Source organism: Pygocentrus nattereri, chromosome 28 (genome assembly GCF_015220715.1).
Source record: "Pygocentrus nattereri isolate fPygNat1 chromosome 28, fPygNat1.pri, whole genome shotgun sequence".
NCBI lineage: Eukaryota > Metazoa > Chordata > Actinopteri > Characiformes > Serrasalmidae > Pygocentrus > Pygocentrus nattereri.
Genome location: NC_051238.1, coordinates 10,669,776 through 10,696,041, shown reverse-complemented (window position 1 = coordinate 10,696,041; position 26,266 = coordinate 10,669,776). Strand labels below are relative to the sequence as shown.

Sequence of the window (26,266 nt, the reverse complement as noted above, 5' to 3'; positions counted from 1 at the left end):
ACAGAAATGTCCATTTTTGTGTCCCTAGCTAGATATATTACGATAAAAAAACATGTTAGGGTTGCAATTTATTTATATTTTAAAATAAAACAATAAGTTATTTTAGCAATTACACCTTCTTCAGCCATCAATTTAGCAAGAATGTCTATTAAATCAATTATCTAGAATTCCAAGCACCACAGGAGTGCTTGTCCTCACAGTCATGTTTCTTGAAGAAAAAAAAAAATCAGCAACACATTTTTCTGCCATTCTAACTACAAATTAAATGACATAAAGAAAACAAATGCCAAATAAACATTATAAAGTATATAAAGAAAGTTGTTGTCCTCAAGAGTCGTGTCACTGGTGTTACCGCATTTTTAAAATATAAATCAAATAGATGACATCACGTCCTTTTACCTATTTTCTGAGGATCTGTGAAGAAAGTGCATAGTAAGGCTATTTTTCATTTAGCTCAGGATTTCATATGAAGCTTTTAGTTGAAGTCTTTAGTGTGATCTACTTTATTCTAAGGTAATTGTAAAAAAATAGAATACAAATATATCAAAGTAAAAATGACATATTTTTGTGGATGTTCCATGATTGACAACATGTGGTTTGATGGTCTGTAGCAGTCATTTTCAAAACTGTATTTTTTTTATTTTTGTTAAATCAAAAATGTCTCTGGTGTTACCTTTCTTATGTGCAACACCAATGAGGATTGGTAACACCAGTGACAACTATGGGTAGATAGAAAAGTAGATGTTTCTGTAGAGTGACCCATATCTCAGGTTTCTGAAAAGAATCACAGCTGATGTAGAATTCAAAACATGTTTTTGATCTCTAATAGGTGGTACTGATTGTAATACACCATTAATATTTTTTGCATGTGTAAAGCCCACTTCTTCTTGAAAATGGTCTATAATGTGTTCTAATCTAGAATCACTAACGTGCCTCTGCAGCCATAATCTAAGGCCGCTCTCATTTAATGATGTAACTTTATGGAATAAAATTTTACTATACGCGCCAATTTTAAAGACTTCTGCTACGGCTGTGCTTAGCCAATTATAGAGCACTCTCAGCCAAGTGCAAGTGAGGATGGCTCTTGGCTATTGAGTTGGAAGAATACACATCTGTAGGCAAATCATTTAAAATTCAAAGGTATCAAAAAAAGAAAAAAATTAAGTGCGCTGCTTATATTTAAATAGTCAGTTTCCTCAGAATTTACATAATTTAAAGGTTTAATTAAATCTCCAGAGGATCTCTCACTTCATGAAGTGAAGCAATTTCTTGGAGGAGATAAATCAAAATGTGAGCCATTTTTCTGAATTAAAGCTGAGTGTCAGGTGTAGTAGCAATAACTACCTTTACAGTACTTAATTAACTTGTCTGTAAAAGCCACTTTAATATTGCATTTTAACTTCAAAACACTCAGAAGTAGAGTGAAAGGCGACAATCGCCTACTATGATTATAGCATAAATCATGACAGTCAAGGATGTGTCATTAAGGCTTTCCACATAAATAAAGTGCATGAATGAAGGGGGGTATGTTACGGCCTAAAATGGCTGATTAAAATGACTGTTTTGTGCATGCATATAGGCATAAACAATATGACAGACTTAATTATGTGCGAAGGACTCAAGGACTACCTAGACTGCTATGAAACGAATTTTGGTATGTGTGGTATATGGTCTGGCGGTTAATAGAATAAAACTGTTTTAGAAAAAGAGACGAGTCTATCTTTTTGCATCACGGTAGCGAAGCAGTCTGGCGTAGTCAGGGCTACTCTCCGTTTCTCCCCATGCAACAAGGCTTTGCCATTAATTTTTAATCAGGCTTCTCCATCTGTGTAGCAGGAGGGGCTCTGCTGCACATTTAGGAGGAAGAGGAGGAGGAGGAGTGGGAGTAGACATGAGCTAGAATGATATAGAAATGCTTCACTTGGATTAACAAGTAAGATACAATAATCATAACAAGACTCAAAGGTTGTTTAGTGCCATTACAGGACTTAAGACTCTGCCCACATGGCGCACGCTTTTTACCAGATGCACATTAAAAACACGCTACTGGTTACAGTGCTTTCTCCAAATAGACAAGCTGGCCCTGATAGCCAGTTGTTTAGCCTTTTTCTTCTCCTGCCCAGTAATCCATAAACCACACACATGCGTACATGTTCAAAGCTACAAAGCTTCCTGCCACTGTGCCAGTGTAACCAGATGTGTTCAGTTTTGAGCTGATATTTTAAATCTACTGTGAAAATGGACCCTCTGAGCAACACATTTTCAAACACATTTTCCACGCATTGCAATGATTCTGACACTGTTTAAACAGGCACAACGTGAATTATGAATAACTATTATATAATATATTATATAATAATCGTTATAAGATTGTCCCATCAAGTTGTGTGATTTGTTCACAGTAGATTTCAGATTTTAGAAATATTTTGGACAGTTTTCAAACAGCAGTTTTAGCAGTTTCATTAATGTCTGTATTAACTACTGACTGTTTTTGTAATATAAAACCAATACAGTGACTCATAAACATAAAAATGATTCTAATATATGAATCTTGTATATCTTCACTGTTTCAAGTAGTTAGTACAACGCTACAAAGCTGTAAATAAAAACTGCAAAATGTTAAATGTGTCCACAATGAATGGTGAGTTGCAGACGATTCTAAAGTAAAAGCAGTCTAGCACTGAAAATGAAGTTATAATAAAATTCACCAAGAATGAATAAAATGAATCTAGAATTCATTATCTTTCAAAGACGGGTCAAATCTCAAGGCAGATAATATAACAAAAACATTACATTCACTTCATTTCATTCCTGAAATATGAAATAATATATATAATAATACATAACCGACCATTGTACAGGTTAGCATTGTATTTAACCCCTTAAAACCCAGGCTTATTATATAATAAGGCTAATTATTAAGTAACTACAGGGACTTCAGTACAAACCGGTTGCACTGTTTTTACGTTATAGATGTGTGTCTGGCCATTTAAGGGGTTAAATTGCTGAAAAATTTTTCCTGCAAGTGATTCCAAATTTTTTAACACAGGTATATATCAGAGTTTAACGGAATGAATGTTTACATGGAAGATGAAAGTTGAAAAACAGCCTGTTTTAATAACAATGTTTATCCTACCCAGTAATAACAGCACAAAGAATCTTGATGTCTGTTAAGGGCCCTTTGAAACAAAAAGAAACACTTCAATTTGGAAGAGCACTTCAAATGGCTACTGCATTCATTCTCCGTTCAAAGTCCACTAAGGAGCCTTTATTTGTGCTGTTTTGACCACACAGGGTATCAATCTATAATCGGTTTGTCACTGACTTCCTCCAGCTGCCCCTTTCCACTAGTCCAGCTCAGCTATATGTAAGCGCTGCTGCAGAGGTTGTTTAGCTCAAACAGAGCAGTCTGGCTACTCCATTACCATTTGCATATTCTACCACTTTCTAAGGATGCCTTAAAGGAGCATCTAAAGCTAGAGTTTAATATATTATTTCTTGTGTTATGTAGCACAGAATTGCATCCTTCAGCCTCATCGATTTGACAGAATTCAGTTTTATATTGTTTTCAGACTTTTGCTTGCTCATCAATGATTTCTCATCACAGTAAATACATGATCAACCATTGGGAATCCCTGTGGTGCCATCATGACTCCTAGCCCAGCCACTGACCTAGAGGCTAATAATTTGCTTTTAGAATTTGTCTAGTAGGTTTCTTCAAAAGAAGAAGTCCTCCAAGGGGGCAGTCGTGGGCTAGAGGTTAGGGAAGCGGCCCTGTGACTGGAAGGTCACAAGTTTGATCCCCAGCCAACAGTACATGACTGAGGTGTCCCTGAGCAAGGCACCTAACCCCCAACTGCTCCCTGGGCGCTGTGGATAGGGCTGCCCACCGCTCCAGGTAAGTGTGCTCACTGGCCCTAGTGTGTGTCTTCACTAGCATGTATGTGGTGTTTCACTGCACAGATGGGTTAAATTTCACTGAGGTGAAATTTCACCGTTGTGGGACTAATAAGGGTCCCTTAAATTTAACCGAGTTAACATTAGTGTAACTCTTTCCTCAGCTAACAAACAAAATAATAAAGAAAACAAATATTCTATCTTTATTCAGCACAAAACCTACACCAGTTATTTTAGACAGAGTAAAGAGGTCAAACTCAGCTGAGGTATCTAGATAGCCAGGTATCTTGCTAACTTTGTTGTCCTCCTCATCTAGCGAGCAAAGTCCACTGTAAGGATGAAAGTTCATGCAGCTATGTGGCTGCAATAAGATATTTGGCTGCCTAGTTGAAATTTTAGCCATCTGCTTTCTGTCTGCATTCACCAGCTAGCAAAAAAGCCTGCTCCACCCCAAAGCCGTTGTAGCTCTTCAAAAGATCCTGCCACCTTCAACATGCACCAGAAAGGGTTTTTCCGAGTGTGTAAACCAGAAAATCTCACTCTGAGGACTACTGCGCACCACTGTAGGATGCAAGTGAGCATGTTTACAACAAATGTAGGAAAAGTTTAAACAGTTTCATTTTGGCTGAAGTGTCTCAGACTTTAATGTGTTGACTTTACTGAAAAAGGTGATGCAATGAATTTCCTTGCCACAAATCTGCAACACTCTTATTGGCAAAACCCAGTAAACCCAAAGAAAAAATGGTGTTAATGTCAAATGTTTCACTGGTGTGGAAATTAGGTAAACATTTAAACCAAGTACATTCAATGCTTCACTTTTTCATTATGAGAATCATTCCTAAGGTTGCCATAATGCAGTCTTCATGTTGCAGATAAGACAGGTCAGGTTTAGAAACCTGTCTTCAGTGCAGTGTATCAACATTCGCAGGTGGCATATCGCCTACACAAACACATATGACAAGCTTATACACACACACACACACACACACACACACACACACACACACACACACACACACACACACACACACACACCAGCCTCCATGAACGCATACAAAGTCATTCGCCCTCCAGCACTCAACACACTCCTCTTTAGTATACACATGCATGCACTGTGGAGGTGACTATGCTGTCCCTCTGAGCTCTCAGGTCTTGGTATGGGGTCTCTGAACACCTGGCATCTGAGTGACAGTAACTTTCCAGAATGAATCATCCTCCATAACAAGCCTGGCCCCACCCGCCTAAACCTCCCCACACATCACAGCCACCTCTGGACCAATATTGATTTCACTCATTTTCTGAGGCTCCACATGAATTAAAAATGCTCAGCACATGCATTCCTTGCTCTGAGCTGTCTTGGCAAATACATTGTCTGCCTTGAGCTCAATTATATGCAAATCAGGAGAGAGAGATTTAATTAGGTTCTTGTTTTTCTGTTTTTTTCCCCCCGTGTACAATTTTGCAGGCTGAAATAACGTCTCCTAGTGTCAGTGGTTTTCTGGTTGAGGCGGTCACTGCTTGACCCCGTACGACTGAGGATAAGTCCATTCAAAGGAAAACAGAGTGCTATGAAAACAGACAGAAAAGGAGAAAGATCAACAAGCTCCAATTGCATAGAACATACAATCAACAAAAGCCTCTGCACATGCAGAGACTGAACTCAAGGATCAAAACTAAAGCTGGTCTGAAAAGGCTTAATCCCAACTGTCTTCATTCACAAAGATGCCTGTAACTGCTGTAGTCTTGCCGTGCAATTCAGTGCAGGGGCAGAGCAAAATAGCTGAGATTTACAGTACTGTGCAAAATCACAGACCAACTTTCATTTATTTCATCTGGAGTCAAATGGCCATTAAGTACAAGTTATTCTTTTTTCAGAAGATTAAATTTAAGCTTGCATGTTTAAGGGGAATGCTAAAGTAAAATAAGTGAAAAATGGGACTCCTAACAACTGTGTAAGACCTGGTAGACCACCTACTGTCCCCATCAGATAAACCATTCTTGAAGCTTTCATCTTTGAGAGAGAGGACAAAATAATCAAGCTCCACTCTTGATTCAGATCTGAAAAAATCCACAGGTGCTTCTGTCCGTCCTTCCACTGTGAGAAGAAAACTCAACACTATGGATTTATCAAAATGTGTAGCTGTCAAGCAGCCATTACTAAGAAAAGGAAACAGACAAAAAAGAAGAAAATTTGATAATTAAAAAAGGTTCATTTTTGTTGGTGTCCTCAGAACAAGGGATTGGCCACTGGTCACCCCAGAGACCAGACCTTAACATGACTGAATGTGTTCAACATTATTTGGATTATAAGATGCAACCTAATTCTTAGACTGAATGTATGGAAAAATATACCTTTGATTTCTTTGGAAAACTGAAAGCAAGTCTCCTGAAAACGGAAGCTGTCGTAAAGGCAAAATGTGGACAAAGTAAATAAAGAAATATTTAATATTCGACATATCTATTTTCTGTGTTCCCCCAGTGCTGAAAGTAAACGGGAATACTTTTCCTTAATGGCTGTTCTGACCGGAAATGAAATAAATATTGCGTGGTTTCTGACTTGCACACTGTACTTCGTATTCTGGCTTTGTCGATTGTGGCTTAAGGAGTGAGTGCAAAACTGTAAAAAGAGGAAAGAACATACAGAAGTCGGGCTACAATTGGTCTAGAAAGCCAGACCCACGAAAAAAAAAAATCACGCTTCTCCTTCTGGTTGAAATGGCCAGATCAGATTTGACTCCACTCTCTCCATTTTAAGAGCTTGTTTCCAGAAATACTTATGATAGTTCAAATCTACACTTCCATTAAAAAAGTACCAGGACCAAGTGTAGATAGACGCTGCATAAAACAACAATGCAATTGTCTACGTTGACTTAATTACATGCACCCAGCTTGTTTATGTCATTAATAGTGTGGTAGCAAGCTCTGTCTCTGTTCCTCTTCTTCTTCTATGCTTCAGTGCTGCACTAATGGTCGATCATTTTGTGATGAGAAATTGGGCTGAGCGCTTCTTCTGATAGCATCAAGGCAGCACTGTGTCACCACCAACGGAAATCTTATCAGGGACATCAGCATTACGCTGTATCTCTCAGAGTGCTGACCCGATTTCCCCTCTCCAGCTGGCTGCCTCTTTTTCTCTCTGAAACGCTTCACAAAATACACATTACTGTTCATTACTGCTTTCAGGTTCAACTAAATAAATGGGCACCATGGGGCGAAGAAACATGTGGAGCATCCAGAAGGTTGCAGAGACTAAGAAAATAATGGCCTTTGAAAAATCACTTCTATTAAGCCTTTGAATCATGAAATGGAGTACAACTAGTTACCTTCAAAACAGTGCTCATATCTCAACAGCAGCATGCTCTGCATCTGGCCCTGTAAACAAAAGAATTTCAGGCCTTGGCTGGATAATCTCTCTAAGCTTCACACAACATGTAATTCAATTTTGCTTCACTGGAATAAAGAAGGCCAGTTAATTAATCAAAGTATGAACCATGGTTGTAATCTTTCACTTAATTTACACGTCACTTCGAGTAAAATGCTGCAGGAGTTAGAGCGTAAAGCAGATGCTTACTAATGGTATGAATAAATACTGTGGGTGTGATATCAGTGCTCTATGGCTTGTTTTCTTTCAGATCAAGGGAGAAACACTTAGTCACCCAATTCAGATGCCTAAAAAAGCTTAATGTCTTATAGTGTGTCAAGTAAAGCCTTTGGCTAAGATCAAATCACCATTACACTGAAATAAAGATGAAAAAAAAAATGGGTCAAGAAAATGAAACAACAACAAAAAAAGATCACTGGGGTTTTCATTGTCATTCCCAGCTTCTGCGTAAAACTGGAAGCCATTAAAGCAAGCAGTGTCTGCTCAGTGTTATCCAGTGGAAAAAAAGATAAGTAGTGAGCCTCAAACAATCAAAATGAAGATTACTGAAACACTGTGTGGAAGTTGAACAAAGTCGTGTTTAATTCAGGGCCTCTGGTGGATCATACTTGCAGATAAATCACAGATAAAGCAATATTTTAATAGTGCCCAATGACTCAGCAGGGACCACGCTGATGTCATGTGTGTATAACTGCCTGCTGAGGTGCGAATTCACTATTTATTATTATTTTTACCCAATTATCTCCCCATGATTAGTATTTTCTAAACCTCATGCTGCTTGATCTCCACTTGTCATGATATACCAACCAATCAGAAAGCATGAAAGCAAGCAAGTGCTTCCTCCAAGATGTTAACTGTATTGAAACTGCTGCTCACACAATGATGTAGGGCAGTTGCATTCATTTTGAGAGCGCTGAGCTGACAGACTGCAAAGACTGGATACTGATTGATATGAACACATTAAACCTCACAGCAACCCCAGGTGCACTATCATGGACTGCTGTGGCATCATTGGGATTCAAGCTAAGCCCCCAGAGAAAGGATGCAAACTTCTTAAAGTGCATTTACACTGGTCTGGCACTGGTGTGAACACATTCCCTCCCACCAGTTTGCCATATACATAAATATGTCAATATTCGAGCAATTTATAATTAAAGTCAATATTTAAGTAGTTAATGTTTAATATTTTTTGAATACTCAGAAGGTCAGCACAGTATGTAACGCGTGGGAGTTGTACCGACATTTGGTTTTTCATAAACGCAGGCTTACTATAACAGCATTTTCCCCAGTGTGCGAAATGTCCCTTGGTATAAGGGGTGTCCCATGTTGGTTGACTTCTCCAGCGTTGGCTGGCAGCTAACTCACTCACCATAGCTATTGATGCTAACTTAAACTGAAATTAAAAAATGTTTGGTTTAACGATTTCCAACTTCAGCAAAAGCTCTTTTCTAGTTTGGTAATGCACTCTTCCACACACTAATTGGGATCGTACACATCTCCACTTTTGTCGTTCATCTTAGAATTGAGTAACAATTAATCAAGATACTTGATTAATTAATCTTTTTTCAAATGTAAAGATGCACTAAATTACGATCCCAGGGCTGGAGAGGATCGGAACACTGAAGCAAGCTAGTTTGTGCTGAAGAAGCAGCATCTACCTGTATTTTGTAGCACCTGATCACAAAAGGCTTTAATCACAAAACTTGTGGCCCGAAAAACAGAAAAAAACAATTTATGCAAATAGAAATTTTAGTTTGGGATGTTTTTGCTAAAATATAGTGCTGCTCATCTTAATAGAGGGTAATAAAAGATGTGAAATCCAAGCGCTGTGTTTCATCTTTGCTGTTTTACCAATGAGTAAAATCATCAAGAACTCCCCCTACTGGATGTTTGCAGACATAAGCAAAGCCAAGAAGGAAGGGATCCATATTCTGTCAACTAATGATGGGTCTTGAAGTCGTGTGAGGCAAAATTAAGTTTTGCCTCACCAAATATCTCCTTATCCAGTCAGCTATTGTGTAATCATAACACTGTAGCAGGATGAAAGTTCATTTTTATTAATCTATTACTCTAGCAGGAGTTTGCATGTTCTCCGCGTGTGCGTGGGTTTCCTCTGGGTATTCCGGTTTCTTCCCAAAGTCCAAAGACATGCAGTCAGGCCGATCGGACATGCTAAATTGCCCCTAGGTGTGAATGTGTGTGTGATTGTGAGAGTGAATATATATGCTGTGTGCTTTGAGATGGAGTATCCTGCCTTCCACCCAATGACTGCTGGGATAGGCTCCAGCTCCCCCATGACCCAGGAGAATAAGCGGCGTAGAAGATGTGTGTGTGTACTACTTTTGCATACTAGAGTTGAGAACAGGATTCCCTGAAGCTGTAAACTGACAACATTTACTGCAAGCATATGATGGCAGTCCCCTGTTCTTCCTCTCTGTTAAGCGATACATTAGCCAACAGAGAGTACAGCCCAGCCAGTGAAAATGGAAAGTGGCATGTGAAAGTGATCCCTAAGACAAAAGTAAAACGTGCAAATATGTTGAGCATTCACAATGAAAAGCATCATGTGTTTCATTCATTCTACAGCTGTGTGATGTCGTTCAGCAATTACTGGCCACTGTGGGTGGAGAACAATGATGCTGCACTCATTTAAAAAGTGACCAAAATGTGTTGGCGGATTCAAGATGCTACCTTTATAAGGAAGAGGCCTGCAGTGGGAAATGTCTTCTAAACCGAGCAAAAATAAATAAAATATAGCCGAGCCGTTGCTATGTTTCATCTTGAAATGTCAGTCTCTTCTCCACTAGAGAGATTCAATGGCTTTTTCCTCCCTGCTGTGATTCAGCTAACAACGACACGAACTGTACTTTAGCTTCCTAAAATATTCATTCTGTATTAACACATTCTGGCAGAAACATCACACTTGTGGCTCTATACAATAGAGAGTGTCCGCGGATTGTACCAGTTCTTTGAAACTTTTGGGCTGTGAAATATTAAGGAGGTCATTCTGTAGCTGGCTGCTGCATTTTCTGAAAGTAAACAATAGAAGTGTCATAACACAAAGCTTCACAAACACTCACACTCACTACACATATACACAGGGGTTGACAGAGGGGGGTGCAGAGACTAGGACAGAGGGAGGGGGGAAGGAACAAAGAGAGACAGAAAGGGAGGAAGGGAAGAAGAGATGTACAGTGAGTAGGTAATATGCTTGTCAGCAGAATCTGTGTCACACAACTCCGGTAGATTTGGGCAGAGTAGCAGGGAGAAGACGGAGAAAGCGAGGGAGCAAGACCAAGCCATGTGTTTCAGCAGGAAACAAAGACATGTGGGAGCTGAAAAAGAGCGTGCACAAGCTCTGGCATGAGAACTCACTGTCTGCTCTGGCATATCTGATGCTGCGAAAACACAGGGTCTAGAACATATAACTGTGTCACAATCTGTCACTTTCTCTTGAGGATATAAGTAAGTGCGCAATGATGACATGAAACTGAAAGAAAAGATTCTTATAGGGTGTTACCAGAACTACTTACTATAGAAGGCTAACAAGGAATATTTTATTTAAAAAATAACTCTATTAATACAACAAATGATTAACGTCACTTATTTGTTAACACCTTTAACATGCTTTCATAGTTTGATGCTTCCTGACACTTCCACAATTCCACCCTGAATCCAAACTGCTCACGCTGTATGCTGCTATCACAAACCTCGCAACTGTAGTCCTTTCAAACAGCTTTTAAATGGCAAGTTCCTTTGACAGCTGTCTTGATAAAACTAGTTATTTCCCATTGCTGGTATTTTTTTTAATCACTGAAATACGTTGCGAATTGCTGTAAATATTTTATCACTGAAATACGCCGAGTCTGGTATTTCATTTACAAACAAAACACACTGCCGATGCTGGAAATATAAGTAATTCTGACTATGCTGGACAAGGCTCATTGGAGAACTATAGATAAATTAACAAGCAACAAACTAACAAAAGCAATAATAAAGTGGACAACTACAGTTTCACTTCAAACAACGTTCAGTAACAGCATGATGGAGGCAAACATGGAGGAATTACATCATGTCGTCACTGTTGCTATTACTGGACATCAGTGAGGAAAACTGGAATGTTTCGTCATATGAACACATACAGTACTGTGTCAAAGTTTTAGGCATCTAAGCTAATTTTTAAACAATTTACCTCAGCAGTGAGTTTATCATAATATACATTAGAATAAAGTCATATTCATAATTCAAATAAACATGAAAACAATAAAAAATAACAAGAACTTCTTGGGTCCATGTTTCTCCTTCACACCTTCACAGCTGCCACAGAGACTTGTTAATATCATCAATTACATCATGAGCTCAATTTACCGAAGCACTGATTGGTCAAACCAGGAGTTGCTTTTTATCTACATATAATAACGGGCTTCCTCACATATTACAAAAATAAATCGATTTTGAAAATGTGTCTTGGGTGCCTAAGACTTTTGCACAGTACTGTATATATCACTGTTGTTGGAACAAAACCTCGGATCTCCAGAATGGTAGCTTTACCTGAGAAGGTAAAAACATACATTAGTTTTAATGTAAGTTAATGGAACCAGAATTTTTTCCAATTCATTTTTGGCCAATTATTATGGACTGTCCTTAATGAAATTCACACTCAGTATAAAGGCCAACATGTATTATCAAATTATGCCAAAAACTGAAAATCAACAAAAATGGAGATATAAGGTTTTGTTCTGACAACAGCGATATGTATGTTCACATTGCACATAACAAAGACATTTAAGTGAAGCTTATTTTGTCATATTATACATATATTATAAAAGCATTGCTTTTAAATCCATTAAAAAAACATCATTAGTGTCAGATTTGAGCAAATAAAACAACTGCAAATAATCATGATTAACTACACAAAGTAACGCAATTAATCACAATGAATATTTTGAACAGTTCATGGCTCTACAAAAAAAATTATAATAATGTGGCAAAAAATGCAGACATCAATGTGCCAATCAAGCTCTGTTTCGAACTGTGAGAAAGGCCAGCAGAAAAATGGTAAAAGAGCCATTAACAACTGTCCACTAATTGTCACTGAATCATCAAAAAAGGTCCATTTTAATCAAATATTTTTTTAAATTAAGTAATCGTGTTTAATCGACTTAGACCTACATTCCAAGATAAATTCAACCGAGGGCTATTTCTCTGTCTCTCATGACAGTTTATAGTTCAGTGCTTATATAAGAAGCACATAAAGCAATAACACCAGAGCAACGGATCACGCAGCCAACAGCAGAGACAGACCGTGGGCCGTGGTGGGCTCCCGTGGCAGTACGGCTCATTTTGAGGCTGGCACGGCTAATAGGATGCACAGCAGTGTCTTAACTGAAGCTCTCTGTAGCATAATGAATCAGCGGGCAGTAGAAGAACACCCCAGAGGAGACGCCATCTTTTTAACCCACTTTTTGAAAATGTACTTGGTCAGACATGGGAGAGCTTGGATCAGTGAAGAACTCACTGAAATCAGCAGGACAAGAGGAAAAAAAAACAAAGGCAGTAGGAAAGTGAGAGAACGCAAGAGAAAGAGAGAGAAAGACTGTAAAGAATAACAGATTACAATATTACTGGAGTCAGCAGTATGTGCTGGAGTGGAAGTGCAGTAACTTTAGCAGGGCAGCGGGAGAAAAAATGTGTAGAAGCACTTTACACCTCACACCCTGATTTCTCAAGACCCCAAATCTGCACAATGCTGGTCTGAACATTTCGTACTTGCACAGAAGTCGACGATATCCATAGTCTGCGATATTCAGAATGTGGGGGGCAGAGACCGAGCCAAGGTGTGGCCAGAAGGTTCATTATAGGGTGGTACTGGCCAACTCTGGCCACCCATTGCCTACATTTCTGCTCAGTTATGGAAGGTAAGACAGTCAACCATCATCAGTCAGCCTTCTAAAATAAAGCATCAATTGTGCTTGATGGTGAAAATCTGCAGCAAAGATGCAGGTGCAGGGTCCCATCAGCAGTGCTGCTCTGTGAGCTACATTATGAAGTAAGCTATGTGATAATACGATGAATTAACTATCACTCTATCACTATCATTCAGATATAACTCTTTATTATTGTAACTGATTACTTTTTACAGTTAAACACATGCATCTGTTGTAGATTATCTTATACAGTGCTGTCTTGCTAGCTGTCTATAATAATTGTATCGCTTGTAAAGAGAGCAGCCTAAATGAATAACTTGTGTGGTCTGTCTATATGAAATGGTTTTCTTAAAGTTAACACTGCACTGAAAAAAAGTATTCTTCATTATTCATTATTCTTAAATTGAATGTAATACTTGATTGTAACACATCATTTCCTTATAAATGACTAAAATACATCAATGTTTCACGCTACTTCAACACAGCTTAGTCTTTTAGCTTACTTCTGGCATTAAATGTACTGATACTATTTTATTCATGCTGAAATAGCAGACAGATTTAATTATGTACACAGAAAAATAAATCACCTTTTATGTTTAATTTAATATAGCAACATTGTGTTTTTTGTTTTTTCCTATCAGTGTGTCACCCCAATAAAATCTTTGGGTTTTACCTGGCCACCCCATTTTAAAAGGTATAGCTATGCCCCAGGTGGGGAACACATTAAAATCATTTTCACATTAGGATGGGCCAATATGGAATTTATAGACCAATACACTAACTTAAAATGAACACCTTGTTGTGGACAATACCAACAATAATAACCAATATTTTGCTTTTTCCTGTATTTTAAAACAGATCTATAATCCACATAAATGCAGTGTGTTTTTTTTGTAAATGTCTATATTATTATAGAAATATTTGATATTATTTTGCATTATTTAGGCTTCCAGATCTGTTTACAATGGAAGATAAAAGTAATGTTAGGACTAGATGTGCTCTTGTAATGAGAATACCCATCTGGGGACATCTTGTTAAACTTTGACACTGGATTGCCAAAAGCAAACAAGGGAATGCTTCCTCTGAAAGCAGCTCCACATTCCTCTAGTCTGTGCCCTTTTAACATAATCAATAACACAGGCACACCAAGCTAACTAGCAAAACCCTATTGTTGGCTAACAGAACTGTTTTTCCTTTCCTCTCTGCACATGCAACACATATTTACAGGATTATTTAGTTATACATTTCCATTCATTCTGATGATCAAGACTCTGTAGGCAGACAGACCAGCTGTATGTCAGGCATTCCTCATGTATTTATGGATGCTGCAAAGTTTTCTACAACTAAATCATAAAAAAGAAATACTGATTGTTGGTGCAAAAACTCAGAGAGAGCTGCTTTATGAGAAACTTGGTACTTTAGCCTCATATACCAGACCTGAAGTGCAAAACCTGGGTGTGATCTTTTGTCCCGCATGTAAACGCAGTCACTAAAGCAGCCTTTTTTCATTTGAGAAACGTTGCAAAATTCGGCCTTTTCTGTCTGAGAGTGATGCAGAGAAACCTCATGCATTTGTTACAGCCAGAGTTGATCACTGTAATGATCTTCTTATTGGACTTCCTAAGAAAACTATACATCCCTTACCACTCGTACAAAATGCAGCAGCGCGCATCCTAACAAAAACAAAAAAGAGAGATCACATCACTCCTGTGAACTGCACTGGCTGCCTGTATCACTCAGAATAGATTTTTAAGTTCTGCTACTAGTTTTTAAGGCTCTGAATGACGTTAAAGCACCACTAACATCACAGAGTGTCTGTTTATGTTTGTTTATGTTTATCTTAGATCTGTAGATACTGAGCTTCTGCAAACACCTTCTGTAAATAGAGAAAACAGAACAAGAGAGACTTGTAAACTGTGAAACTCAATTCACCTGTTATTAGACAGTCAAGCTCAGTGCTCACTTTTAAGAACATCTAAAAATGTATCTCTTTAACAGCATTTAATTAAAACTACGTCTCATGTTATTTACCCTTTAATTTGATCTGTCATTTTCTAATAAGATTCTACATTAATACTTATAATATAACGTAATACTGTTCTCACTTTATCACTTGTCTGTAAAGCACTATGCACAGCCACCGGTATGAAAAGTGCTATGTAAGTAAAAATTATTATTATTATTTGGATTTTTTTTCATCAAATTCAAAATGAGTGAATATTTGCAAAAAACAATAAAGTTTATCCGTTTGAACATTAAATATCTTGTCTTTGTAGTGTATTCAATTGAATGTAGGTTGAAAAGGATTTGCAAATCATCGTATTCTGTTTTTATTTATGTTTTACACAACGTCCCAACTTCATTGGAATTGGGGTTGTAGCAGGGGCATTCTACCCATTTCAGTGAGAAAAGAATGAAAAAAAGGAAATGTCCAGCACAAGTGAACTTCTTTGTCAATCCATATACAAGATAAAACAGGGCATCCCTATACCTGTTGGGTGGAAAAATTATGGGTGAAAATTCTGATATTGGACTGATAATAATAATTAAATCACACCGTCTGCCATCTCAGCCCCATGCCCATCATCTGTTCCTCTCCAAAGCCTTTACCTCATGTAACACAATCAAGCTCCTCTTCATGTTTCATTACCATGTTGCCTTAAAAAATTTAAGGAATGAAGAAGGAGTAGAAAGCACAAATGCATCACAAGGAAAATAAGGATGAAGGAGGGTCTTGAAGAGAACTGCACAAAACTGCACAGCATTCACTGTACACTGGAAGATGTGATTTTCTATAAACAGACTCCTCCCACACACATAAAACACACTTTGAGTAGTGCCTATTGGCTGTGCAATTTAATCTAAATACATCCTTTATATGTGTCTACAAAAATAAGCATGAAATTCTCACCCAGCGAATTAATTAGGGATGTCAAATAATTCATTATTAATATAAAAAAACTTTTTGAATCACTTAGACATCAGCTATTAATGTGCGAGTATCAAGAGTTTTCTTTTAAGTCACTTTAATCATGCTTTCCTGTTCACCTCAACAGACACCAGTCCGGTCTTTTGGGGCACACTTTGCAGAACCTTTATTCTTCAGTGAAAGCACTCACATAATTTCCACAGAGGCTTGTGATGCAACCATGAACTTAAACAATAGACAAGAAAGCTAAACTTCATAATAGGTAAAACCTGAAGGACAAGATGTGCAATCTTTCTCTCTGGCAATGCAAAAAATTAGAAGGTCTGTGCTGTATTACTTGCAGCAACCTGCTTTATTTGAGCCCAATAAAGAAAAAATGAGGGTCCATCATTAATGTAGTTGTAGTATATTAATTAGTGCTAAGATTGTGCTTAGATTGAGTGTAACTAGGCTACAAAGTGTAATGACCACTGGAATGACTGAATGAGAGTGAAAGGTACTACTAAATCTGAAGTTCATGATAGAGTTTGGAGGAAGGAAGACTTTTAATCATGATTTCAAATGCTAATATTTTACTTGTTCTCAAGACTCTTTCTGATTTCCCTCAAATTAAAGTTTACTTATCTATATAGGACCCACAACTGGGGCACTTTGAACATTCCAAATTTTGCAGTAAAACAGCACGATCACAGTGCATAATCAAACGGCACCGTTGAAAGCTGTTGTTTTAATACCTTAGGGAATGTGAGAGTGCTACTGATGAGACTGTATTGGAAATCAGCATAGTCGCTAATGAGCAATGAGGCATCACCTCTCAGCTCCAGCTCAATACGATGAGAAGCATCAGCGTGCGCTGCCGGTGTCATTACTGCACCAACATTTCAGCATAACGGCTCTGATGTGGCCTCCTCAATGACACTTTCATCACTGCTACGAAAGCACTGCACTATAAACCCTTTACAGAACCTGATACCATATAGCTCCTTTCCTGGATGAAGCTCCACACCTAGAACAAGGCAACGGAAGGGTCAACTATGTTCTGACCAGAGCACAGTGCCGACCTCTGACCTCGTCGATGGGTTTGTCAGGGAGCGAGTGCAGGTCTGAATCAGTGAGATTATGGATTAAGGTTCTGGGGTTGTGCTGATGCAGGACTGGGCTGGATTTCAGCAGTGCAGCGTGACGGCTCTGGGGACGCGTCCAGGATCAGGTTAACGCGATTGAGAACATTCTTTTCTTCTTCCTAGACAGGATCCGGCGGGATAAAGTTTAAGGTCGTCTTTTTTAGGGCTGGTCATCATATACCAGAGCACACCACTAAAGAAGAAGAGCTCATAAATGGGATTCTAACAAAGCCAAGAAGCTAGGCTTTTCAATCCCTCTCACCCCCCTGGATTCATGAAACAGTGTATGTTTGTGAACGGTTTGTGAGGGTACTTGAGAGAGCAAGAAAGAGAGAGAGAGAGGGAGAGTGAGAGAGAGCTTTTGATGAGCACTTGAGCTTTGTATTAGCACACTGTGTAAATATCTAGGAGGGTGCTGAAGGAGTAGGAATGACTTATTATAACCATATCCTGTGAATTATTTCAAAATTACTGATAAAAGGCAAAATTTATTTATAGTGTTCTGCTAGGTTGATTTTGAATGGATATGATAATACGCTACAAAAGAAAATTATGGAATTATGGTATGGTAATTCAAACCTTCCCCTTTGATGACACAAATATACACTCCCATTAATATTCATATCTCCCCCCCAATATTCAACTTACATTTCTGAGCATTTGTGTATTTCCTGATGATTGCTAATGCGCACACTAAAACGATCCCCATTTGAATATTCGCTATGAGTAGTGGCAGAGTTTCTGCAACACTGTGAAACTTCAAGCTGTGCTGTCATCCTGAACAGTGTTTTTTGTCCTATTTTTTCAGAGTTGAGCTATCGCTCTCTCTCTCTCTCTCTGTCTCTCTCTCTCTCTCTCTTTGTCTCTGTGGAAGATTGTCTTGCTGAGGGGGCTGCGGCCCCTGCGATCTCTTTGTCACCTCTTCCTGATGGCTGTGTATTGTTGATGTTTTTCTTTTTTTCTTTTTTGCTTCTCCAGCTCATCTTTCTGGCCCCAGAGGTTAATTGTTCTCAGCTACCTTGTGTCTCTTATTGATTACAGTGCGTGGGAGGTTTAGGCTCATTTTCATTGACGGTGGTGGCATTCTGGAGCTCAACTCTACCATCAGGCAGGGCCATCAGCCTCTTCACCCCAGAGACGAGTGCTTTTCCTGAGCATTCCCACAAGGACTGGCACCTGTGGCCACCAACACAAGCACCATGTCGTCGCTCAGTCTCCGAGGCAGTGCTACAGGCCAGTTTTACTTACAGCGCAGGAGCTGGAATAAGCAGGCCAAGGGAAAAGTCATTTCCAGCCGCAGCAGGAGCAAGAAAGGGACGTTAGCCTCCTCTCGTCTCCTCTCATGGAGCCCATCAATCTCAGGGAGATGTCACTCCCTGACAGGCCTGTCACTCCGGATTATCTTGCCTTAGTCTTAAAAAAAAGCAAACAAAAAAAAACCACACAAACATACACACACACAGACGGTCCACGACAGACCGTGGCTCTCGCATGTGGCGCTGCCTGTGCAGAATAAGACAACAACTCTGTCCCTGAAATAGTGGTGTCAGGCAGAAGCAGCTAAGACCCAGCGCACATCAACCCTGTCACTGCGAGAGACTCTTCCCATCTTCTGCTGTTGATGAAGTAGAAGCAACCTTGCAGTAAATAAAAGAAAATGCCATTTATCTTGTTTATGTTGGAGGCGTCTGAGAGTAACCGTCCATCCCATGCACGCATGCGAGCCTGCACGCCCACAAAAACACACCATACCATGCTTTTTTCTTCCTCCAGTTATGTGTCAGAGACAAAAAACAACACAGAGATATGTTTTTATACATGCTGGGTATATGTGAAAAGCTGAGAAGACACACCACCAGTCCAGTATCAAAAGCAACTGGACAGATCAGCGATGGCATTTGCCTCAGTGGACCCTATGGAAGACTATGTTCATTACCTTCCCCTTGCAGCAATCTACACTTGCCCCTACCCCGTTCACTGCCACTGCAGAATTAAAAAAAAATTTACTCAAAACTGCCACTGTTCCTAATGGTGAATCAATGCTAGAAGAACCTAGTTGGAATTATGCAAAAGGCATCATGGTCCCACTGGCTTTAAGTCACCATTAGCAAAGTCAGCAGTTTTGAGAGAGGTCTTCCCTTCATTTGTATCTTCCTTTACTTTGATGACAGCATATGACTGCATCAAAATAATTTACAGTAAATTACTGTAACGACAAGGAGCAAAAATAGCCCCTCTTTAACATAAATGTAGTCCACAGTTTTTAGTAGTATTTTTCAAATGTGGCACAGCTGCTTTGTGTCGGTTTTAACGTATCAAACCTCAGAATGCTTATATCACAAAATGCTATGATATGAATTCTGTATCAAGAAAATGTCTTTAAATATCATGTTACATTTTTGCCATATTGTTCACCTCTATTCTCCTTAATATCTCTGTTCTTCCTCATAAACAACAATGAGATCAGATAGAAAGACAACTGAGACTTCTCTCCAGAGCAAAAGACCTCAGTAATCTCATGTCGCGTGAGTTTTAATAGAGATCTCAAAGTCACACGTTGTGCTCAGATATACAGAGATAATAACAGTCATGTTTATCTGCAGCTAAACTAGAGACAGAAGCTCAACCATCTGTCAACCAAAGCAAACAGTTTTGATATTGTGAGTAACTATTATCATTTTTATCTGGTCCAGAAGAATCCTTTGTCTCCTTTTTGTCTAACGCTACTTCCCCCCAAGGAATTTTAAGAGAATGACAGCAACATTTGAGCAATGAAAGTCTCCTCTGGGGGATTTCATCGTAAGACGTCTGGATATGTCATGGAATCAATGTAGTTCTATGGAACTAATATTTGTAATTGAGGTGAAATTGAAATAAGTCACATGTATGACACTGCTCATTCTTGTTGTTTTAAAAGATGCTTTTAAATGTATTTTTCAGTGACTTGAAAATCAGGGTAATTCTCCCAGGCGAATGTCGGCAGGTATGAATTTGGAGCAATTATCAACATCAAAATACAGTTAGCTGCCCAGTGGGGAGATGGAAAATCTACTCAGCAAGCTTTTGTGTGTCTTTACGGCAAATCAAGGACACTAATTGCAGTTAATCTCTCTTCAGAGAATTACACTTATCATCAACAGTTATTTGTGAGGACAGCAATAATTTCTCCATTTACTCAAGAATAGCTGCTACTCTGGCTTTCTCACATATAAGAAGCATTTTTAAATGCAAAACATCATCCTCAAAGACATGAATTTAAATGACAAGGGCTGTATTTAGTGCCCAAAAATGCACAAAATTTGAGTGACAGTTATAGCCCTTAATTGTGAAAGCCTGATTTTGATAATGCTTGCCAGCTGTCCACACACAACTCTGATACTTGCAGCTAGACTGAAGCTACCTTGGTCTTCTCTGTACTTCAAACAGCTCTGAATAGTATTTCTTGCTTGCTAGGCTGAAAGGAGAGCTTACCGAGCCAGTGTTCCCCTGTGATCTTGCCGAAGCCCTCTCGATAAGCAGCCCAGTCCCTGTAGAAGTTTACGGAGCCGTCCTCTCTACGCTGGATCACCTGGGAAACAGACATCAGAAAAAAGTCTGTAAAATATTACAACTCTGATCTCAAGAGGGGTGCACTCGGAGCGACATGATATATATATAGAGAGAGAAAGAGAGAGATCATCAGAGCAATAAACAACACACAAAAAATAAAAAAATAAGCAGCCACAGAAACATAATACTCCCATTATGGGACATTTTAGCAGCCCCCCAAGACACTGAGACAATAATTGACATTAGATGGTGAGATTGCTGATGTTTATTTGAGCAGTATTTAACTTGAATAAAACTGAGTAGGCATCCAGCTCCCCTGTCTAACACTCAGACCTCACCTGACCATTATGTGGAGAGCAGACCAAAGCACCATCTGTCATTATCCTCCATCAGCCCTCTCTCCTGTTCCTCTCTCCAATCCGCTGAATCCTCAGAAAACTGATCCAACCTTGTGTTAGCTAGCTCAGATCCTCACTCGCCTTCAGGTGTGCCCTCTGTCTGTGCCACACAGTCGTATGCAAAAGTGTGAGCGCCCCTGGTAAAATTTCATGTTTTGTTGATTTTCTAAAGTGAAAATAAGCACCGTTGTCTAAAGAGAAAACACTTCTATATAATACCTGTTCATTTGCTGAATTGAACAGTTTTATATGTAGATTGTAATATGTTAAACAGCAAATGAATAGAAATCATGCAGAAAATGGCATATTTAACTTCAAGTTCCCTTAAAAAGGATGAGTACTTACACCAATCAGGCAACAGGTGTGATGAAGGGCCTATGCAGCCTTATGAACACTGCCCTACAGTGAAGTGTAACTGAGAGAACTCTAGTTATGTGATATTATAGCCACTCTGGTGTGACTCTACTTAACTAAAGAAGCAAAAATGGGAAAACATCTGAATATAGTGATGGCAAAGATTTGGCATTTGTTCTATAAATGATAAACAGTGAGTGTGGAAAGTTCCCAGCCCTTGCAGAGAAACGGTGGGAAGGTGAGGCATGGAAGGAATTCAAAGTGAAATTCAGACACTAATTGACTGCTGATCCCGTTATAGAAGATTAATCAGGCAGGCAGTGGATCAATGGCTGCTGAAAATGCCAGCAAAGGCAAAGCCTGGCCATCAATGTAAATGAGCCAAGAACAGCGCCCTCCTCATGCGCTCAGCAGCTCTTGCCAAGAAGAGAACACACACACACACTTATACAGGCACACACACAGGCGCAAACACCCCAGGGGACACTTCCCACACGCCACTCCTCTTCCTCCCCAAACTAGACAAGAATGAATCCACACTGATGGAGAAACATCCTCCGGCCTGAATTAGAAATAATGACATTGTCTTCTTGTGTGCGTGGTGTCAGGGATCTGTTGCCTCCTTGTCACCTGGCATACATTTCAAAATAAAGCCTCTGAAAGTTCAATCTGTCTGCACCTCGGCAGGAGCTCATTAGGGTCGTTTAGCTCTGGGTAACTGAAGGCGAGTTTATTTGCAAGGATGTGTAGCATATAACCCATATTCTACAGGGAGGTCTGTGAGCTGGACCTTTTGGGCATGAGATCTTGGAAAACACAGCAATTCTCTCAATAAAACATGCCAGCGCTCCATGCAGGTGCTTTGGGCCGCATTCAAAAATTAATGGCTAAGGCTCGACTCTGAATAAATCCCCTCTCTCTTTCCTTCTTCAATCCACAAAACAACCAAAGAGATTTTAATTATTCACCATAATCTCTGTAACTGCTCGCCGAGTCACCTTTCAGCGGCAAGTGCTCTAAATCTTTATTGTACCTAGAGTATAAAATGGGTAATTAAAGCACAGGGAAATTCTCGTGTTTCAATTAATATTTCATAAGAATGATATGAATATGCTCACCAGGATGCCGTCATGTGTGCTGGCCTCAATCTAAAAAGCATTTATATTGTAAATGAAAAAAAAAAAAAAATTCTACATTTTGGACTGGCATATCTCTGGGCACTCCTGAGGTAGATAGATGAGAAATTTGGTGTGATTGATGGGTATGGCTATGAGGCACTTGTAATAACTTTGCAGCAAAAATGCTGACTGCATAGTCCCATATGCTTGGTGCACAGAAAAAGAGAAGTATGTTATAATAGCATTAGATCTAGTGGGGGTAAATGTGTGATGTGTGCTCCCTCCATCTCCCTTCGTGCCCGCCATACATCTGTTTCGGTTGAGCCTGTCTTCACACAGTGTGTCCCCAAAGCAATTTCTCCAGTGATAATGAATGTCCACTGCCAACAGAGCACACAATAGCAGACACTAGTCCTTCAGCCCAGATGAGCCTCAGCACCAGATTACTCCGCTTTGCCATGCACGATGGCCCACTTTGTCTGCAGGCATAACACAGAGGGATGACCTTGTTCCACATGCTACAAACTGTTATTAGACAGCACGATCGCTGTAGAAAGCCCAGCTTTGGACGTGTGTACAGCATAGCAAGTGCGCGTACAATGAGTTTAACGGCTCCACAGCCTTCAGCTCCGATCTGTACGGCCCCAGCCACCAGCTGGAAGCGAAGAGTCAACTTGCCCAGTTATCTGTTAATTAAGTACTTTTTGATTTGTGGTGGCAGACAGAGCAGCCAGAGGCAGCAGGGTTAATAAAAAAAAAACTCCTTTGAGAGGGTGGGAATGAATAATTGCTCTAAAGGCTGAACTTCCCTCCTATTAGCACCACTCCTTTAGCTTCTGGCAATGTGGGGAAAGTATGAAATATGAAGAAGATAAGAATTGTGTTAAATATCCAAAAACAAGGGACAATCCTTGCTTTTCTTCACGTCAGCAGTTATGTTTATCTCTCTTTGAACAAGGAGTATATTGCTTTATTTCAGAACGCTCATTTTGACAGGACCATTGTACTGCAATGTAGAATGTGAACTTGCTTGTCATTGCCATCACACTGGTGAATATGCAATCCCATTAGGAAGAGAAGAGCACAGGAGCAAATCATTTACAGAGCTCATAACTAAATGGAAAGTGATGTACCTGAATTTATGTTCTGCAGTGTTGGAAATGAGAGCTCCAATTTCCCAGGCTAATATCTCTGCGCAATATTCTTCTAGTTGAGTCATTGTTTCACTTGGTGTTGGTATGAAGTCATTTGATTTTAAGTTCAGAGCACATGGTTTAGATAACATCTGTTCCTGGCTCTCTGTAAAGCATTACTAACTTTTCATTTGGAGCCTGTTGAAAGCAATCTATTAGCCATGCTAAACTGATTCTGAATGCATGTATATGAGGTGGCAATTATGTTTAGGCAGTTAATAATTGAAAACCACCGCAAAAAACAGGCAAACCATGAATAAAAGAACACGATTATGCCTTGGAGACACAGGACTTCTCAACGCCATTACCACATTTTCTGGTTTCAAATATTATCAGCATAAATGCTATGTTTCTATTGCTATGTGAAAAAGGGCATTTTGATTTTGAACAGTGAAATAAATGGATGTAGTTTGTTTGTATTGTTTCTTCTAGTTGAGTCAAAGCCAATCCCCATTGTATTCTGTCCCCAGTTGCCTGACAGTTCCACCAGTCTGCACACACTGACTCCACAGTGTGTGAAAACTGCTATTGTATCTGTTCCCAAGCTGCTGGGCTCACATAGCATCGCTGGGCGCTTCAGCGTTGCATGACTCTGCCAGGTGACCACACAGGTGTTTGACTGGCTGTTATGGCTGTGAACAGTGATAGTGCGTACAAAGTGTGTAATCTCCATGGAAGTCTAAGTTTAAGGAAATTTAAAGTTTAAGCCACCAAAAAATGCTGAAATTTAAAGTTGCTGTGGGATGATGTGACATGCTGAATCGGTAAATCTGCCTGAAATTGACTAAACTTGTCCTCATTTTTGCAAACTGCATGACAATAACAAAAAAGTACAATTATTTTTTAGAAAAAATGCTGTTTAAGTCATCTCTAGTGACTCAAACAGCATTTAAAGACACTAGAGAAACACGAAGTCAGAATCATTCAAAGTTGTGGTGATTGGACCCAGACACTGAAGAGTTAAATAAGATTATGCTGCCTGATGCCTGAGAAATGGTGCCAATTTAGAGAGGATTTTGATCTAAAACATATTTTTTCATTCATTGCAGAGAGGAACGTGGCAGTGTAATAGTCCGTAAATAAAAGTGTAATAATCTGTAAATAAAACATGTTTTTTTAAGATTAACTACTATTTTACCACCATCTTCATTGCATATGAAAACATATAAGACATGTGTAAGTTCACTGGACAGTGACACATAGTAAAAACAAAGACACACATTTTCTAAACTGCTTATCCTTCAGGGTCACGGGGGAGCCAGATACACCAATCACCAGCCCATCGCAGAGCAGACTGACAAACAGATATATACATCCAAACAAGCATGTAAATAGTAAATGATATGACTACATTTGTGGCCGTTCCAATCACCACTACTGTAAAGAAATCTGAATCAGTAAGTTTCTCTACAATGAACAATTTCACATCAAACCACTCTGATTTAGCTTACATTTCAATCTGCAAGTTATGCAAGAAAAAAAAATCTATGGAATTCCTCCTATAACTGGTCTGACAGCTTATAGAAACAAGTTCAAAATCAAAAGAGAATGAAAAAGTCACGTAAATAATGTGTCATAACAAGCAGAATTTTGAATGAATGGCATTTTATGAGACCCCTTCTCAGATGTGCACACGTGTGTGGCTGCAGCAGAGGTGTGCTCTTGATTTCATTGGGGAGTTATTGGGCAATAGCAGGCTTTGTTTCATATAGCTGTGAGAGGGGAAAAAAGGAAAAAGGGAAAAAGAGGCTCTGCAGCAAAAATAACAGAAATCAAATCATGTTGTTGCCTCGTATTCCCCAGCAGGCGCCTCCCATAGCCAGGAGGGCACAGCAGTCTGAAGATAACAATCTGCTGGGCTGGAAGAGGAGAGGACATCTCGAGCCAACAAACATGGCCTCCTCCCGTCACCCTGACAGGCAACAGAGCCCATCCGCTTGCAGGGCAGAGCACACTCGTCAACACGCTCCCTGAGGGCTGTCAATCAACCCCACTCGACGGCTTCCTCCACCTCCTTCACGTCTCCGCGGCGAGTCAGGGGGTCAGAAGCACTCCCGAGGAGAGAGGAATGAGGAAGTGATTGAGGAGGCAAGAGCATGCCCAAAGCCACGCAGCTGTGTCCTGTCTGACTCAATCGTACGCAGCTATTGTCTCCCAGAGAGCTGCGAGCCTCCTCCAAGTCGGCCTCACCACACAATCAGTGCCTGAAGTAATCAGTCCACTCTATTAAAGGGATGGGCTGTGCCACAGGGAAGGAGCAGAGCCTTCAGACCCCAAAATCCGGCAAGTCTGATCTGTACAGATGCGGTCAGAAAAGGGGACAGGAAGATGGTAGACTGAAGGTACTGCTTTAAAACCCTTGTTTTCTTTCCAATTTACTGCCTCTCCCTAGTTC

General features: G+C 39.6%; 1 protein-coding gene and 1 non-coding gene across 2 annotated transcripts in view; one reads left to right on the top strand and one right to left on the bottom strand.

Annotated features, from left to right (window-relative positions):
- Positions 1–26,266, bottom strand: part of LOC108438350 (fibrinogen C domain containing 1) — a 102,523-nt gene that overhangs the window by 16,303 nt on the left and 59,954 nt on the right. Inside the window, exon 5 of the mRNA XM_017716091.2 lies at positions 20,731–20,827. Coding sequence (XP_017571580.1) covers positions 20,731–20,827 — 97 coding nt within the window. The remainder of the gene's footprint in view (positions 1–20,730; positions 20,828–26,266) is intronic.
- Positions 3,681–3,735, top strand: LOC119262759. Its single transcript, XR_005129882.1, has one exon. It is a non-coding gene; the product is annotated as a U7 small nuclear RNA (small nuclear RNA).